Genomic DNA, 15,960 nt, shown 5'->3' on the forward strand with positions numbered 1-15,960 from the left:
GGACACAAGGAGTGATAAGGGACGAGCAGCGAGCAATGCAGGACACTGATAAGGCAGGCTGGCGGATTTCAGGCAGGCTTTCGAAGGTGTCAGAGAGGCTGCAGAGGCACGCAGCCCAGAGCTGCCGTGGCGGGAAGCTGCGGTAAGGAAGGCAGGAAGGCAGGCAGGCTGGCCGGCTGCTCCCGGCGCCGCCCCTCGGCCCGCCGCTGCGCCCCCTAGCGGCAGCGGCCGCAGCGCGCCCCGGCGCCTCACCGCGCCTAGCCGGGCACGGCCGCGCGCCAAGGGGCGGGGCCACCGCCTCATTTAAATATCACGGCCGTCATTTGCATACCGCCAAGATGGCCGGCCCTGCGATTGGCCGGTTCCGGAGCAGCCCCCCACTGCCGGCCCCTGTGCCCACGGAGGGGGCGGGGCGATCGCGGAGAGGGGAGGGGACACGGCTTCATTTGCATAGCGGCCCGGCGCGTGCGACGCGGGGAGGCGGCGTTGGTGCCCGGAGCGGGTTCCGAGTTTGAATCCGCGGCAGCGGCGGCGGCGGCGGCGGCACGGCGGCGGCAGCGGCCGCTGGGGCGGGAACTGCCGCGGGACGCGCGGGCGCAGGTACCGCGGGGCGCGCGCGGGCGCGGGGACGGACGGGGCTCGGTAGCGGCGCTGCTCGCTGCTCCGCGCGGCGGCGGCGGCGGCGGCAACAGTGCGCACGCGCCGGGGAGCTGCAGCGCTGTACACGCGCCTGCATGGGAGCACGTGACCCGGCTCCAGTGCAGCAGCGGTGGCGCGCGTGCGCGTTCCCGCTGCTTTCGCGCGTTGGCGGCGGCGGCGGCGGCGCGGGCACAGGTGGGTCCGGCGGGGGCGCGCACGGGGAAGCGCCGGCCGGCCGGCCGCCCGCCTGGGCGCGACCCGCTTCGCGCGGCCCGGGCGAGGCGAGGCGAGGCGGCGGCGCGTGTTTGGGTGGGACAGGGGCGCGCCCGGCGCCTCGAGAGCGTGTGCTCGCTCCGTGCCGGAAACAGGGTGGCGTGAGCTGGGCGGTGCTGCGCGCCGCCGGGAAGGCCCGCAGCGGCAGGGCGGGCGCAGGGCGTCGCAGCGCATGGGCTGCTGCAGCAACGAGGGAAAACTGCTGGTGCTGCTCTTACACTGGCGGGCACCAGGGCACAACTTCTCTACCGTATGGACACGCTCGCTCGCTGGAAACAAAACCGTTTCTGTGTGGGAACGGAGAAGGCCGAGTTGTGCTTCTTTGCGTGATGCCGCCAGTAAACAAGGCCCGAGCGGCTCCTCGAGGTGTCATGGCCGCCCACAGCGAGCAACATGGCGGAACAGCTTAAGTCATGTGCTGAGTTAAAGAAGGTACATTCGAACCTCTTCCTTAAACTAGGGTAACTAAAATATCGAAACTTTTCACGGTTGAGCGTTTCACACTTTAATTTCGAGGCCTGTTAGAGGTGTAACTCTATCCTAGAGTAGTTTGCTCAATCATCCTTCTTCCTGGATCTCCCAAGCTTTTGCGGATATTCAGTGGAAATGCTGATAGTAGGACGTCTTGTTGCTTAACAGCAGTCTTGAAATTATTTTACATAATGTCACGTGACTGTGATCCTTACCGTAGACACATTTACTGGAAAAAATGGAGTTGTTGATGGAAAAATATTACCTTAAAGTCAAGGGGTGAGCTGCTCTGCTCTTCTAAGCAGCAGTCAATGAGTCTAAAAATGCAACTTTTATGCAGTTACAGAAAAATATCAGTTGCACATCCAGACATCTTATTTATTGTGCTAATTGGCGGAAGTAGGAGTAGGTATGTTTGTTCAGTATTCCAAACTATACAAGAAAATGTAGTATTATTATGAGTAAGTTTACTAGAACATGATTTTGCAAGATCAAAGTATTTTACAAGCATGCTGTTTGTCTCTCTTTTGGAAGTTTAAATACATGATTGCACTTGCTGCAGTTCATAGCACTTACACTGATGTTTTCAAAAACGGAAGTGTGGAGAATGTGCCTAATCTCTATGTAAATCTGGAATTAATAAATTAAATACTAAGTTTGTGCACAACCATTGGCTATCAATCTAAGAAATAAGCGGTGTTCTAATTAGGAACTGGTTTTGCAGTCCTGCAGGAAGGTATGAAGGAGAGTATTGCCTCAGATACTAAGAATTCCTTGGAGAGGAAGAAACCAAACACAAAAAACAAACGTGGTCTTGGGTAGGTAATTTTTCAGTTTCAGATCTTTGAAATGGCATAATGGTAGTTGTCAGGCCAATCATAAAATGAATTTACTAACGTCTGCATGAGGATTTACACAATTCATGAATCACAGTAACTGCACCCACTGTTTTTTTCTCAAGTATGGCAGCTACCTTATTGTATACTCTGGAGTACTAAGTTAAATTTCTGTGTATATATCATCTAGATAGTATTATACTATTTTGGATTATTGTTCTTAGTTTGGAAAATTTAGTATATTGCTTAGAGTAAAAGGTGTTTTTATTATGTGCAGCTTTTCTACCAAGCGTAGCAGTGCTGAGCTGATAATGTGCAATAGTGTTGTACTTTGCTGTACAAAAAAATTTAGCAAGACTGTCTTGGATGTTGTGTAGACTTAAAACTGATGGTAGCAGAATTTATTGAGGGAAACATACAGTAATTACTATACGCACCAAATTAAACAGTTATTTTGATGCTGTTATTGAGAGATCTCTTATTTTTTATACTGTATGAAATTTGTTTTCAAAAAGATTCTGATTCCAATATATATACACACACGCCTTACTTGCCACATTTCCTATAACTTTACAAGCTGTAGCTTGTATTGTGGTCACTTCACAAACTTAGAAAATCATCATGAACTGTTGTATGTTAGCTTTTCTCTAAAGGTTCCTTTAGTAATGCTTCCATTTGGGACATAAACCACATAGGCATATGCTTTCCTACCAGCATGGGAGGTGATTTTGCCAGACAAAAAAGAGCCTGAATAACTTAAAAACAAAAATAACTTAATTTTAAATACTGATTTTACAGTATCCAGTGCAAACAAATGTTTTATGCATTCAGTGAATTCTAAAATGCTGACTCTTATTTGGTATCTAAATCGTTATTTTCATTGTGTTTGCACATGTTTTCTGTTACAAACTAGAAATACTTCCACAGTGATAAGAATTTGACTAAACCAAATACTGTATTTTTTTTTTCATTGTTTTGAAAAAAAATCATACCATCTAGATTATTTTTAAAATATAGTTACTTCTTAGATGTTTGTGGACTTAATTGTGAGAAGCCGTACTTAGGGCAAAAATTTCAAGTCTATTCATGGAATGTAAATAGTAAAGCCAAAACATCCTTTATCACTATGTTGTTTTTATTTAATAGTTTGCATGTCAATACATTTTTTTTCCTATATGTTCTCTCCTTGGTGTCTTTTCTATGTTGTGGATTCGTTTTATGGTCACATGATTTTGTTTTGGAAATTGCAGCAATGACACATGCGCTGCAATTTTCATAAGGCATAATAAAGAAAATAGGGTGCAAGTTAAAGAATTACTCTGATATGTGAATATGGGGAAATTTTGTTTCTTCTCTGATATATTCTTATGTAGTACTTGTCTTAAATGCAATGAAATCCAATATTGTTAATATTTTTAGAGACATCTGTTGCTGGTCCCTTTGATTGTCGTTATTATGTGACATTACTCTGAGAGATTCACCTATTCACACCAAATAAGTGGTAGCTCATAAACTGGTCAACATGAATGCTATTTTCATTATGTGTATTTGTACTCCGGATGTTTCAGTTCCACTCATTGCCCTGTATGCTGTACTGCATGAAGAAACTCTCCTAGTTCCACTGTACTGTTAAAAGCTGTTTATCAAAGAACACTGACTTACCCACATACAGGATGGAGAGTAAGATAGGGCTGTTGTGTGGAGGAGCTTTTTTTTTTTTTTTTTGATGGCTCATTTAAAGCAGAAGGTTAAGTTGTTTTATAAAGTGATCTTTTTCTTGTCAAGTCAGACAGCTGCAGAATGTCTTAAATTCTGAGTGCAGTTTAAATGTGAATTCTGTAACACTTAAAATTTCTCTACTTTGGCCTTGATTTGAATAATAAAACTTGGTGACTGATTCCAAAGAAAGTAACTGTAAAGTAGTATTAATATTTGGTTAGGAGGATCTGGAATAGAGGTAAAAAAACTTTTGAGTTTTGGTTGTTTCCTTAAGAGCAAAATTTTGCATGATACTGTGGGAATCTTAGTTTTTATCTGCCTTAAATTTTGTGTATTGCTGGTAGTGTTTTTAGATGTGTTACATTTTTTGTTCATGTTCCAGTTTTCATAGTTTTTGGCTTTTTTTTTTCCCTCCATATTTCTGTAGCAACGTGTGTCAGGAAATAATGTCTTGAGTTCATACATACAATGCTTAAGTCTTTGGAAGCATCTAATTATTTAAGTATAATGTTAGCCCACATATTAAACTATAAAAGTGAGTGTCATCAGTGTGTTCATTGTAGGTATGAAGTACCGACATTGGTTATGTAGAAATGGAACCTTCAGAAAGCGTTAGTATGTTTTTATACTGGTGAAGATTGAACTAATGCAATACATTCTCTGTGTTTCCAGGGTGTAAACAATTGAAGTGTGATTCAGAAAGGGGAGTCTGTTTTGTTCATTTGGAGGGGTGTTTTTGGTCTTAAGTTGCATAATCTGGTTTTAGTTAATATTCTAGTTCTTATCTATGTTCTTCCTTGATTGTCTGTCTGGAGATGCATATATATGCAAAAAAACATCCTGAAGTTGAGAATATATTATTAGTTACGTGAAACTTTTATGCAGTTGTACATTTTATGATTTTATTTGGAGTTGTATTACAGAGTGTTAAAAAACCCGGAGTGCTTTTAGTGAAAAATAAATCATAAAATCATAGAATTGTTTGGGTTGGAAGAGACCTTAAAGATCATCTAGTCCCTGCTGTCCTGCTGTGTGCAGGGAGACCTTCCACTAGACCAGCTTGCTCAGAGCCCCATCCAGCCTGGCCTTGAGCACTTCCAGGGGTGAGGCATCCACAGTTTCACCACCTCACAATGCAGTGCCTCACCACCTTTACGTGAAAGAATATTTTCTAATATCCAGTATAAACCTGGTAATTTTCAGCTTGAAGTCACTACCCGTTTCTGTAACTATATCACCTTGTAAAAAATCTCTTTTTTTAGTTCTTCTCTAGATTCTTGTTTGTAGGCACTGGGAGGTCCTCTGAGGTATCTGTGGAGCCTTCTCTTTTCCAGGCTGAACAATCCTAGTTCTCTCAGCATTTCCTCTTGGGAGAGGTGCTCCATCTTTCTAATCATCTTGGTTCCCTGCCTTTGGATTCACTCCAATAGTTCCATGTCCTTTTTGTCCTGAGGACCTCAGAACACTGCAAGTGGGGTATGACCAGAGCAGAGCAGAGTTCTCCTGTGCTGTCCACACAGCTTTTGATGCAGCCCAGGATACAACTGGCTTTCTGGGCTGTGAGTGCACGTTGCTGGGTGATGTCCAGCCTCTTGCCCACCTGCACCTCCAAGTCCTTCTTGGCACAGCTGTTCACAATCTGTGCATCCCCAGCCTGTACAGATACTGGGGATTATGCTTCCATGCAACTTAGGTGTTGCATGCAAGCTTTAAGTTTCATGCCTGCATAAAACTTTAAAAAATGCATGAGTAAAGTTACTAAAATGATGCTTAATTCTGTTGAGAAGACAAATGTGGTTAACAAGCTTATTTTCTTGCTTAAGCAGAAAATTGCAGTGCAGGTATGTGGTAAAAATACCAAATTTGTGCCACAGCCCTTGAAGTTTTCAGAGAAGTCTGCTCATTTCTGGTGCAGTAGTCCAGTTTTATGTGAACGCTGCTTGCCAGTTGTTCTGTTCTTAGTAATTCTTGGAAGACTTGTTGGTTTTTAGTAAATATAATGCATAGCAAGTAGCAAAGATAATTAATACCTGCAAAACCTGCGAAAACAAACAGCTGGGGTGAGGAGAGGCTACCAGTGTTGGCGGTGAGGAAACTTTAAAATTATGTATTGTTTTAGGGGGATAACTTGCTGTCAGTCAGGACATAGGTATTGTCCTTCAGAGCTGTGTGGAGGTTGTCACATCAGCACACAGCTTTAGACTAGCAGTGCCCCTGCACTCAGTGGCCTGGTGTAGTAAGGCACCAGTGATAACCTAAGTAAAGAGCACCAAGACAATGTTTATAAACCCGCAGGAAATATGGATGCACTAGATCCATCGCTTGCTCCTGATCTTGTTTAGTACTGGTCTACCCTTTTTAAAACTGCCAGTATATTTAACAGCAAGTCTGCCCTCCCCTTTGCATTCCTCTCCGTATCTTCTGGGCGTTTTTTTTGAAAGTAAAGATTCCCTGGTGGCATAGCTGAGAGCATGGTACTAACTATACGGTATTAAATAACTGCCTGATTTTCAGTTGTATGTCAGTTTCCATCATGTCACAGTGAAGGAATTCACAACATTGTGTAAATGTATGTATGTTTTATAAATAAGTTCGTTTTGTAGTTAGGGGGAAAAAAGCAAACTGTGCCTTTTATTTTGAGCTGTGCTTGTTATAAATGTCTAAAAGTGTACACAAGAGTTACTAGCTCTTATTTTTTCCATGAACAAACATAAAATAATTTGAGATCTTAGGAAATTTGATGGCTGGATGTAAAGTATTCTTTTGTAAAAATACATTTCTTTAAATATTTAGGTCAACTAATAGAGTTAGTTTGCTCCATGTAATGTGAATTTTTTTCATACTGGAAAAATGTTTTTTCTCTTCTAGATGCATTTTATGAAAGTGCTTTCAAGTAAACTCACACACTGAATGCATAGGTTTTGATGATTATATGACTCTGGTATGGCAGGTAGCTGTTAAAATAATCTGTATATTCATTCTGTCTTTTTGTGCTGTCTCAAGCATTATCTTTCATTTCACAACAGTGCAAAGAAATGTTATCATAGAAAAACCCAAACCAAATAATTCCCCAAACAAACCAACATCCCCCCCGAACAAGCAACCCAAAAGCTGCCATGTTACTTCTAGCTTTGCCTCTAGCATATCGTTATTTCCTTAAGGTCATTTTGAAAAGATGCTGCATTCTAATTTTGTGTTTAAACAATACACATGCTGACTTCAGTTAATGCACTGAAAATCTCATTTATCCATTCTACTAACAAATAGCGTAGACTTAGGAAGAGTCCTTGAATGTTGTGCAGACTTCTGGGGTTTTTTTGAATTTCAGTATTCTCAGTCTCATTATCATGGACTCTTCTTTTCTCTAACTGCTGAAGTAGTTTTTATTTGTGAGGTTCTTGCAGTCCTAAGTGACAGCCAAGATGTTTCGTAAAGTCAGCCTACCAACCTGTGTAAAAATAGGAATAAAGGGGGGTTTAGTGAATGGTGTTTTGAGAGTTCAGTTGAGATACGTACAAATAGCAGTAGATTCTCCTGGATTTTTTCTGTGTAAAAACTGTTTTGTTTGCTTAATGGTAACTGATCTTTATAATCCTATATAACAAAACAAAAAAGATCAATGAAGAGGTTAGTAAATGTGAAACGTGGATAGGATATGGTTTGGACACAAGGATTTGTGGATAATATGCAGCAAACGGGTTTTTAAGTATTTATTTTGAGCAAAAGAAAGTATTCATGCTTTGGCTGCTTCTCTTCTGCCCTTGTGATGTTTAAATGACATAAAGTCTTGTCTGAAAGTCCAGAAATTTCTGTCTGCCCTTCATTCTTTAGGGTAGGAGCCCAAGTATGAGCTGTGGCTCTATGTAATGATGTTAAAGAAGTGTGTGTGAAGATGATATTTACACAGTGTAATAATTAGAGAAACAACAGGGTGCCATTCTGTTGCTTTTCCCGTTTGATGTTTTATAAGAAATTTGGAAAATGGACTCCCTGTTTTAAAATTAAATTTATAACTACAGTAATTGAACTTATTGATATGACAGTAGGATGTTCCTGGCATGTCATCAAAAGAGAACGGAATTAAAAGTTGTTTGGAGTTCTTACCGTAACATGTTAAGTTTAAATTCCATTCTGTAGTCTTACTAAAGTCATTTATTTTCTTGGGGTTTTGATTAGAGAACCCCTATATACCATGCAGAATACCAATGAAAAATGGTAGTCGTATGCTAGTATAGGAATTCCATATTAGTATAGATTCTATCTAATGTTTCCTGGGCCAAAGCACTTTCAGAAGAGTTATTCCAGTCACAATTTTGTGTTTACTTAAATATCAGGTTTTATTTTAAAATTCATTTGTTTAATAACTTTTAACTTACTAACTTCAGTGTATTAACAGAGATATTGAACTCGAGATTTACGTTAATGCACATGGTTTCTTACTATTCAGTCAGATTTTTTGCATCCTTGTGTCTGTTAACGAATCAGTGCTTCTGCATGTTCATAAAGCTTTCTGACAAGCAAGATGTTTGTAGCAACTGAACTGTGACATGGATTCTGTTTTCTCTGGCTCAGGGAAAATGTTCTCTGAAATTTTCTATGAAGTTGTTGTTTTGCCTATTCAAACCTATTTAAGTTATTCAGTTTTTATACATCAAGCTCCAACACTCAGTGTTACAGAGAACGCAGTATTGTACAAGTATACCCTTGGGTTCCAGGTTAGAAGATCTCTATGTTTTTGGAGATACTCTTGAAATTGAAAGACTTGAAGTCAGAATTCACTTTTTGATGTACAAATTTTGTAGATACACTAAAACATAGAATTCTGTTCTATTTAAAGTATTGCTGCTGGGAGACAATCACAGTATATGCATATTTGTTATATAAATGGGATATTCAAGTTTAAATTCTGAAAGCTTACCAGTTACTGTAAATTCCCATAAGCTGATAGTGTAGTATGTATGACGTTCAGAGTAAGCAGCACGGAGTATATAACTGAATAATACTAAATATTTCTTTTGAATTTGTTTGTAAGCTTGATTTCTAGTTTAGTAAGAGGTCTTGGTGAAGAAAAGATTCATTGTAATGGGTAGTTTTAAATTAACTGTAATGAATTTGTTCTCCAGTGTTCACAAATTTGTTTTTTGAAAAATATGTCTTTTGGGCATTTGAACCTCAAGTATATTTTAATTTAGTTTTCTAAATGTGTACTCTCAGAGACAGTCAGTGGACTGGTCTTACATGTAGCATGTGCCCTTTCTTGTACTGCAAGTCATGCCAGTACAAGGACAAAAGGAAAAGCCAGATAGTATTGCACCGTTTTTAAGTTAAAAATACTGACTTTGGTGCTGATGAGTGCATCAGACAACTAATGCTGGCATGATTAATCAATCCTGAAATAACCAGCTACAGCTGGCAACAGACATGCACAGTTACATAAGTTCAGACCTTTTCATAATTGAAGTGGTTGGAGGGCATGTTGTTCTACTTTTTGGGAGGAGTGGCTTAATATGTTGGGCTAATTTTGGATCATAAAGACTATTTTTTGGTAGAAGATTAGGTATTCAACAGTAATTTCTTTCAGAATTGCCCCATGGGTTTTTGCAGGTATTTAGTTTTAAATAGGCAATTTTGGATTCTGTAGACAAGAAGCAGATCTAGAGGAGCTCCCTCCAGAACTGATCCATCATTGCCTCTACAAGAGCACATGATTAGCGGTAATTAACAGATACTAGAGTGAAACCGGTATTGGATTTAATTTTGTGTTAAAATTTTGTGTCTCTGTTTGACAACCCCTTTGTCCCTGCCATAGGTTGTCAAACCAGTTATTCAGGAACTGCTCAGTTACAAGAAGATTCCAGCAAAATTCCTGAAATTATTCTAGATACAGTTTTTATTTGAAAAACTTGAACAACAAACTGCATTGCAGTCATAAAAATTAGATACGTGATTTCTGCAGGTATTGAAGTATTGGAATGTTCTTGAGGTTTTTTGCTAGCTTTCTCATTAAGCGAATTTTTTTTTGTTCCCCAAGTTAATCTTTTATTGGGTAGCTAATATTACAGAATAAATCAAAGTAGATAGAGTAGTAAAAATATATAGATTAATTTCTTAAGTGTTTGGGGGTTTTGGTTTTCTTGGTTTTTTGGGTATTTTTTGTTGTTTTGTTTTGTTTTGTTTTTAAGATGCATTGTAATGAACCTGCTCTTAAAAAGCGTTCCCTAATGTTTGTCAGTTCTGTGCATGATCTGGCTCTGCGTCTGCGACCGTTAATATGCGACATGGATTCCGAACTGCCTTGGAATTGTAAGGGATCAGAAGTATGCCATACAAACCCTGGATGACAGGCCTAGCAGGATTGCCTCTCACTGGTTTTCGGTTTATTTCAATTTTCTCTTTACCAGTGGTGCTGGGTTGCTGCAGTGCTGCAGCTGTGCATTAACCACTTCCTGTCTGTCAAAGAAAACATTGCTCTGCTCACACCCACCCGCCTACCCTGCCTGTGCGGTTTGTTGCAGTGTGGTAAAAAGGAAGGTGCTTTGCCGTGTAAACGTTTTACCTCCTGCTGAGTTGTCACTGAGTGGCTTGAGATGTGCATTGCAGCCTTCTTAGCCTTACTTTCAGTACAGCTGAGACAGAGCAGTTTCAGAATGGCTGACAAAGGGCTCTTCAGTGCAGTTCAGCTTGACTGTGTGCAAATGAGCAGAACTGTTGCCATCACGTGCTCCTGACCTTAGAGGTGAGCACCAGGTCTGCTTTGCTGAGAAGCAGTTTCCAACTTTGGTTAGGCAAGGTTAACTAATTCTAAATACATAAAATACCTTGAAATGCTGTTGTCTTTTATTTTTTGGTCATTTCCAGTGTGGGGGTTTTTGTGTGTGTGTTTTGGTTTGGTTTGGTTTTTGTTTGTTTTGTGCAATTTTTGTTTTTTCTCCCTTTTCTCACTGAATTAATTCACAGACTTCTATCTTGTCTCAGCTACAGGATAGATTAGGTGGGACAGGACAGGTCAAATGCCATAACTGTCTTGCTAATCAAATTATTTTGGTTTGGCTTACCTTCTTACCAGGGTAGAAGAACTCTCATTCTATGCTGTCCGTTTTTCCAATGCTTGCCTCATACTTTAACTGAAATATGAAATAAACTCTTCACGGACTTCATTAAATTTTTGTAACTGAGTGATTAGATTGATCATGTTTTCAATGTGTAACTTTTCCAATGGTGGATAATTACATTGCCTATATGAGTACATTAGAATACCAATAATTATATAAATGTTAACTGTTTTGCAGGTAGCACTTACTTACTACTCAAGAATAACACTACAAGTTTTACAGAATTACTGCAAATGAGAAGATGGATGTTTTGAGGTCTATCATTGTTCCTTTTGTATAACTTAATTGAAATCTGAGTCTCAAAGTGATAGTGGTTTCACATAGCCTTGTGTATTCCTCTGTGTGGTACTGGTTGGTGGCCTAGTCATCCTTTAAACACATTAAAAGGTACTGTTTGTGTCCAGGGAGATAAAGGTAGGAAAAAAGTAATGCTCAAGTTTTTTCTGCTGGGGAGCTGGACAACAGAAAATCAGAAAGAAAGCATTTTTGTTCATTACTGTAATTTTCTTGTTCTGTCTCTTATACCTAGTCTAGGTCTTCATGGGTTCTTAAGTTAAACCAAGGGTAATAAAACAGGGAGGTTCTTGAACTTCTCCAGAAACATATCAGGAGAAGCAGACGAGCTACGTAACTCATCAGAGTGTAGCTCATAGTATTTTCCTGGCTGAAGTTGAACTTAGTGCTAGGGATGTGAAAGTCAGTCTAAATGCCAAAAAGTTTAGCCCTTACTAAGAATTTTTGCACATTAATTTGGTGCTTTCAATATTATCTATAACAAAGCACTTGGTAGTTCAATTAGTTTTTAATGTCTCTTCTCATATATTATCTTCTACAGTTAATGGCAACACAGTGTTTATAAAGACACAAAGTACTCTGTGCAGAGAGTGCACATCAGGCTCTCAGGAGATGTGGTTTCTGTGTGTTTATTTTGTTCATTTGATAAAAAGAAATTTTAAAAGTCAGTAAAATACAGAATTTTTAAGCTGAGATGGACTGGTGATTTTAACTAACAGTAAATTTTAAAGTAATTGGTCATCAAATTTTTCTGCTTTAGGGTAAGAGATAAGTGAGAAAAGTAATGCAAATGTGTGGTTAGAGGGGGTGATGAAAAGTGAGTAGTTACTTTTGCTATTTTTATTGCCAGTGGAACTTTATTTAGTGAATTTGATTTACAGCAGATTTTAGTTCATAGTGGCTTTTTTTTGATTGGGTAATATCGTTAAGATCCTGGGAACATTTGGGTACTTCAAAATGTCTGAAAATTCAAGGCACAAATCCTCATGAAACAAATTTGTCTTGATAAAATGTGAAGTTTTGCCATACATTTACTTCATCTACTGAATGTAGGTTAATAACGTAGCGAAACAATAACCTTCCTGGTTTTCTTCAAGATACTCTGAGTCATCCTGACCCTAGTCTTATAAATTATTACTGAGGTTTGTATTTGTGGGATTTTTAGTCAGTTATTGTTGATTAGTTCCAGATGTTAATAACTCATTGTTCACAGGAAGCAGAAACATTTCATTATCTGAGATCACTAAACCCCTACTTTGTAATCCTTGAAAGGGATGAAATTTTATGTCTGAAACATACTTCACCATACACATCCTGTGGCGGTTTGTTGGTTTTTTGGGGGTTGGGTTTTTTGGTTGGTTGGTATTCTTTTAAAGAAAACAGTAGGTGTACAAAAATTGTCCAGTGCTATTTGTTCTGTTGGTTTAAGATTTGTCTGTTAAACTCTACTTTAATGGGAGCATGAAAAGTATTTTGGATAGTCACTATAAGGAGTGGTTTTTCACACGTATTACGTTTGAGTAAAATACTGTACATTCAGAACACATCTTTTATGTAGTCCTTTTAGTGACTTTTTGTTGCCCATATTTGTTTTTTGTTTCTGTGAGCTGAGTAAGCTTACTCCTGTTTTACAGAAAAAGTATGGAGAGATTGCCAGAGCTGAGAGAAAAGCTCTTGTCTGCATTTCCCCTTCCCTTTGGTTTTGGTTTCCTTTGCTTTTTAACAAGCCATTTTGAACACAGTTCCATTTTTGGAACCGCTGTACAAAATGACTGGCCCAGCAGGGAGCTGTAGTGTTTTGTTGTATGAACTGCAAGAATAGTGTGGTTTGGGTTTTTTTTGGTTGGTTTTCTTTTTTCTTTCCTCAAGTAGGTGTTGGAATACTAAAAGTATGGTACGTTTTGAAACCTGTTTTGCATATGGAATACATTCTCGTTTCTAGAAGTCCAAGTACATAGTAATGCTTCTTTTTATGGTAGTACTAGTAGCTGAAAGCATAATCTCTTCACTCCCATGGTGCTAATACTTTGGGTTTTAATATTAAAAAAAAAAAACCCACCAATTTATGTGCATAGGAACAGGGGATTTGAGTGGATGCTAAAACACCACCACCACCCTGCTTTTATTAAATACATAAATTATATGTTCATGGTTTGAATTAGAGATAGATATGTGTAATGAAGTAATGACTTCAACTGAATTAACTGCTATACATTTTTAATGTGAGATGGATTGTCAGACTGCACTCAGAGTTCTCACGTCCGTGTGTTCTAGAAAAATTAGCTTTGTACTTCCGATAAAAAAACTTGAAGGATAGACTATATCAGGAGTTAAATAAATTGCTAATAGGGTTATAGTCCCCAGTCAACATGATTTTCCAAGAGAAATACAATTTCCAAAAGAAAACCAACAGTTTACCCTGAAAAAGTGTATAGATTACCTTTTCTTTTTCCCCTTGCAAATGCTGTACTTTAAAGGAAGAATTGCCTTTAATTATTTTCATTAATGCACCAATTATTTGGATAGTTTTTCATTACTAAATCGTAGTTGTGTGGAACCATTTTAACATGGCTTGGTTGTTTTTTATGTTCCTCTTAAAATTCAGAATTGTCTCAATTTGCACAGCTGCATCTTCTATTTTGGTAGGAATTTCAGGAGCAAATGATTTCAGGCAGAATTTGAAATGGATTGGAATGGACTGCTGAATTAATGCAATACTGTTTAATGTATGCAAATCTCTTCAAAATAGCTGACTTGTTTGGTTCTTAGGTATTGGAAATAAATGGTAACCAAGCTCTTAGAACTGTTTGGAATCTTAATTACTTAATCACGTTATGATTGTTATTAAACAGTTGAATCAGACTTTCATTTTTCAGCTGTAAAATTTAGTAGATTTTTTGAAGCATGTATTGTCTTTGAAGGAGTTAGGAGTAAGGCAAAATTTTTACTTTCCTCCATCATCTTGATGTTCAGGTTAAGATCAGTCAGCTTTTTGGTATTAGTAAATAACAAAATTGTTCATGTGAAGTTAAGTGAGCAAAATGTGGGGGTTTTGAAGTTGATAAGGATACTCATACTGAGGATTTTCCATTTCTAGAAGAAAGGGAGTGCAGTATTAGACTCTGTTATTGCCTGGAAATTACCCGGTTTAGACGCTTTTTCACTCCTGTTCCGCAACAGAAAAGCGGATACAAATATTGTCAGCCCTCCCTCCCCCCTTTCCTGCCTTTCCTGTTCTTTCTGCTGATACAGGCTTCTGTAAAATATCTTCAAATAAACCACAGCAGCTAAGATAATGGACTGATACACAGTTCTCCACTTCAGAAATGGACATAATTTTCTTTGTTTTTCGAACACCAATGCGAGAAAATTTTGGAAATTACTAAAGCTTTCGTGTACTCTTAGATGAGTAAGAATTCCATCTGGTTTTGGAGAAGAAAAATGGGGGGAGTGTTTTGGACTTCTGTATGTATTTCTTACAGAAGGCTCAGGGCCTTTCATTTTCACTCGCTCTGTGGTGGGTGTTTTTTGTTGTTTGTTTGGGGTTTTTTTGTTGTTTGTTTGGGGTTCTGTTTCAATTTTTTTTTTTAGGTCAAGGTACTAGTGATAGATTTCATCATAGTTATATTTATGGGGTTTTTTGCTTTTATTTTAGACAAAGTTTGTCAATGAATTGCTTCAATATTTAAAATTTTCTGGATTGGGGAAATAATTTTGTGTGACATTTGTTTTCTACCTTTCTATGTCGAGAGAAATCAACGAACATTTTAAGATCTTTGATTAGTACTTATTGAACTTATGCAGTTAATTATTTTGAACACGGCTGGCTTTATTACTTCTGACTGCAACATCTGCTCTTCAAGGTCACCTCTCATGAGGGAGTAGGAAGCTGTTTGCATGTTGGGAGGAAGAGCTCTGTTCACTGGCTGGGAGAAGGCAAAGTCGTAACAGCTTTTAAGTGTTTCCACTGTCGCAGGAAAAATGCGGGAAAGGCAGGCAGACATTTTGGCTTTTTCTGTAGTGGCAGTCACTGCAGAATTATAATTGAGTGCTATGATTTATTCTCAGAGTTGCCTATTAAAAATAAACAAGCAATCCCAAAACAAGCCACACCCCCCCTTCCTCCCCCCCCCCCGAAAACAACAAACACAGCAACAAAACAAAAAACCAACCAACCAAAACAAAAACCAAACCAAAAAACAGCAACAACAAAAAAACCACGAACAACAACAACAAAAAACAAACAAAAAACCCCACCAAAAACCAACCCCCCCCCCTCCGCAAACTGGAAACAGAAAAACATCCCAGTCGCACCCAAATGCTGTGCTTTGGTGGCTGCTGCAGGGTTCCTGTACTTCCCTTGGGCTTGGTTGCTAGCCCTGCGTGTGGCAGACAGAGGCTGCCGCTGCTCTGGGGCTCAGCCCTACCCAAGTCAGCCCACTCTGCCCTGTGTAACCGAATTGGTTCGTTTCTAACTCCTAAACCAATTGCTCCTCCTCTCCGTGAAAACGTTTTGTGCTTGAAACGGAGCTTTGTCATAGCCAGTGGCGTGAGAGGGAGGAAAGCAGACCGCAGGGGTGAGGGTGACTCTGCCCGAACGTTCTGGAAGCAGGGTG

The 15,960-nt window shown here is 39.4% G+C and overlaps 1 protein-coding gene across 11 annotated transcripts in view; it reads left to right on the plus strand.

Annotated features, from left to right (window-relative positions):
• Positions 1-388: 388 nt before the first annotated feature.
• ATF7IP (activating transcription factor 7 interacting protein) overlaps positions 389-15,960 on the plus strand; it is a 71,803-nt gene continuing 56,231 nt past the window's right edge. For 2 of the 11 annotated variants that reach the window (XM_085047980.1, XM_085047985.1), the window contains exons 1-2: positions 695-834; positions 2,108-2,201. In XM_085047980.1, the coding sequence (XP_084904106.1) occupies positions 735-834; positions 2,108-2,201 (194 nt within the window). In that variant the 5' untranslated portion in view covers positions 695-734. Of the gene's footprint in view, positions 601-692; positions 835-917; positions 1,345-2,107; positions 2,202-10,513; positions 10,675-15,960 lie in introns of those variants that run through there. The other 9 variants (XM_085047992.1, XM_085048023.1, XM_085048021.1 and 6 more) reach the window with 9 other exon arrangements.

The sequence above is a fragment of the Lichenostomus cassidix genome, chromosome 1Aa (assembly GCF_008360975.1).
Source record: "Lichenostomus cassidix isolate B80296 chromosome 1Aa, HeHo_3.0, whole genome shotgun sequence".
NCBI classification, from domain to species: Eukaryota; Metazoa; Chordata; class Aves; order Passeriformes; family Meliphagidae; genus Lichenostomus; species Lichenostomus cassidix.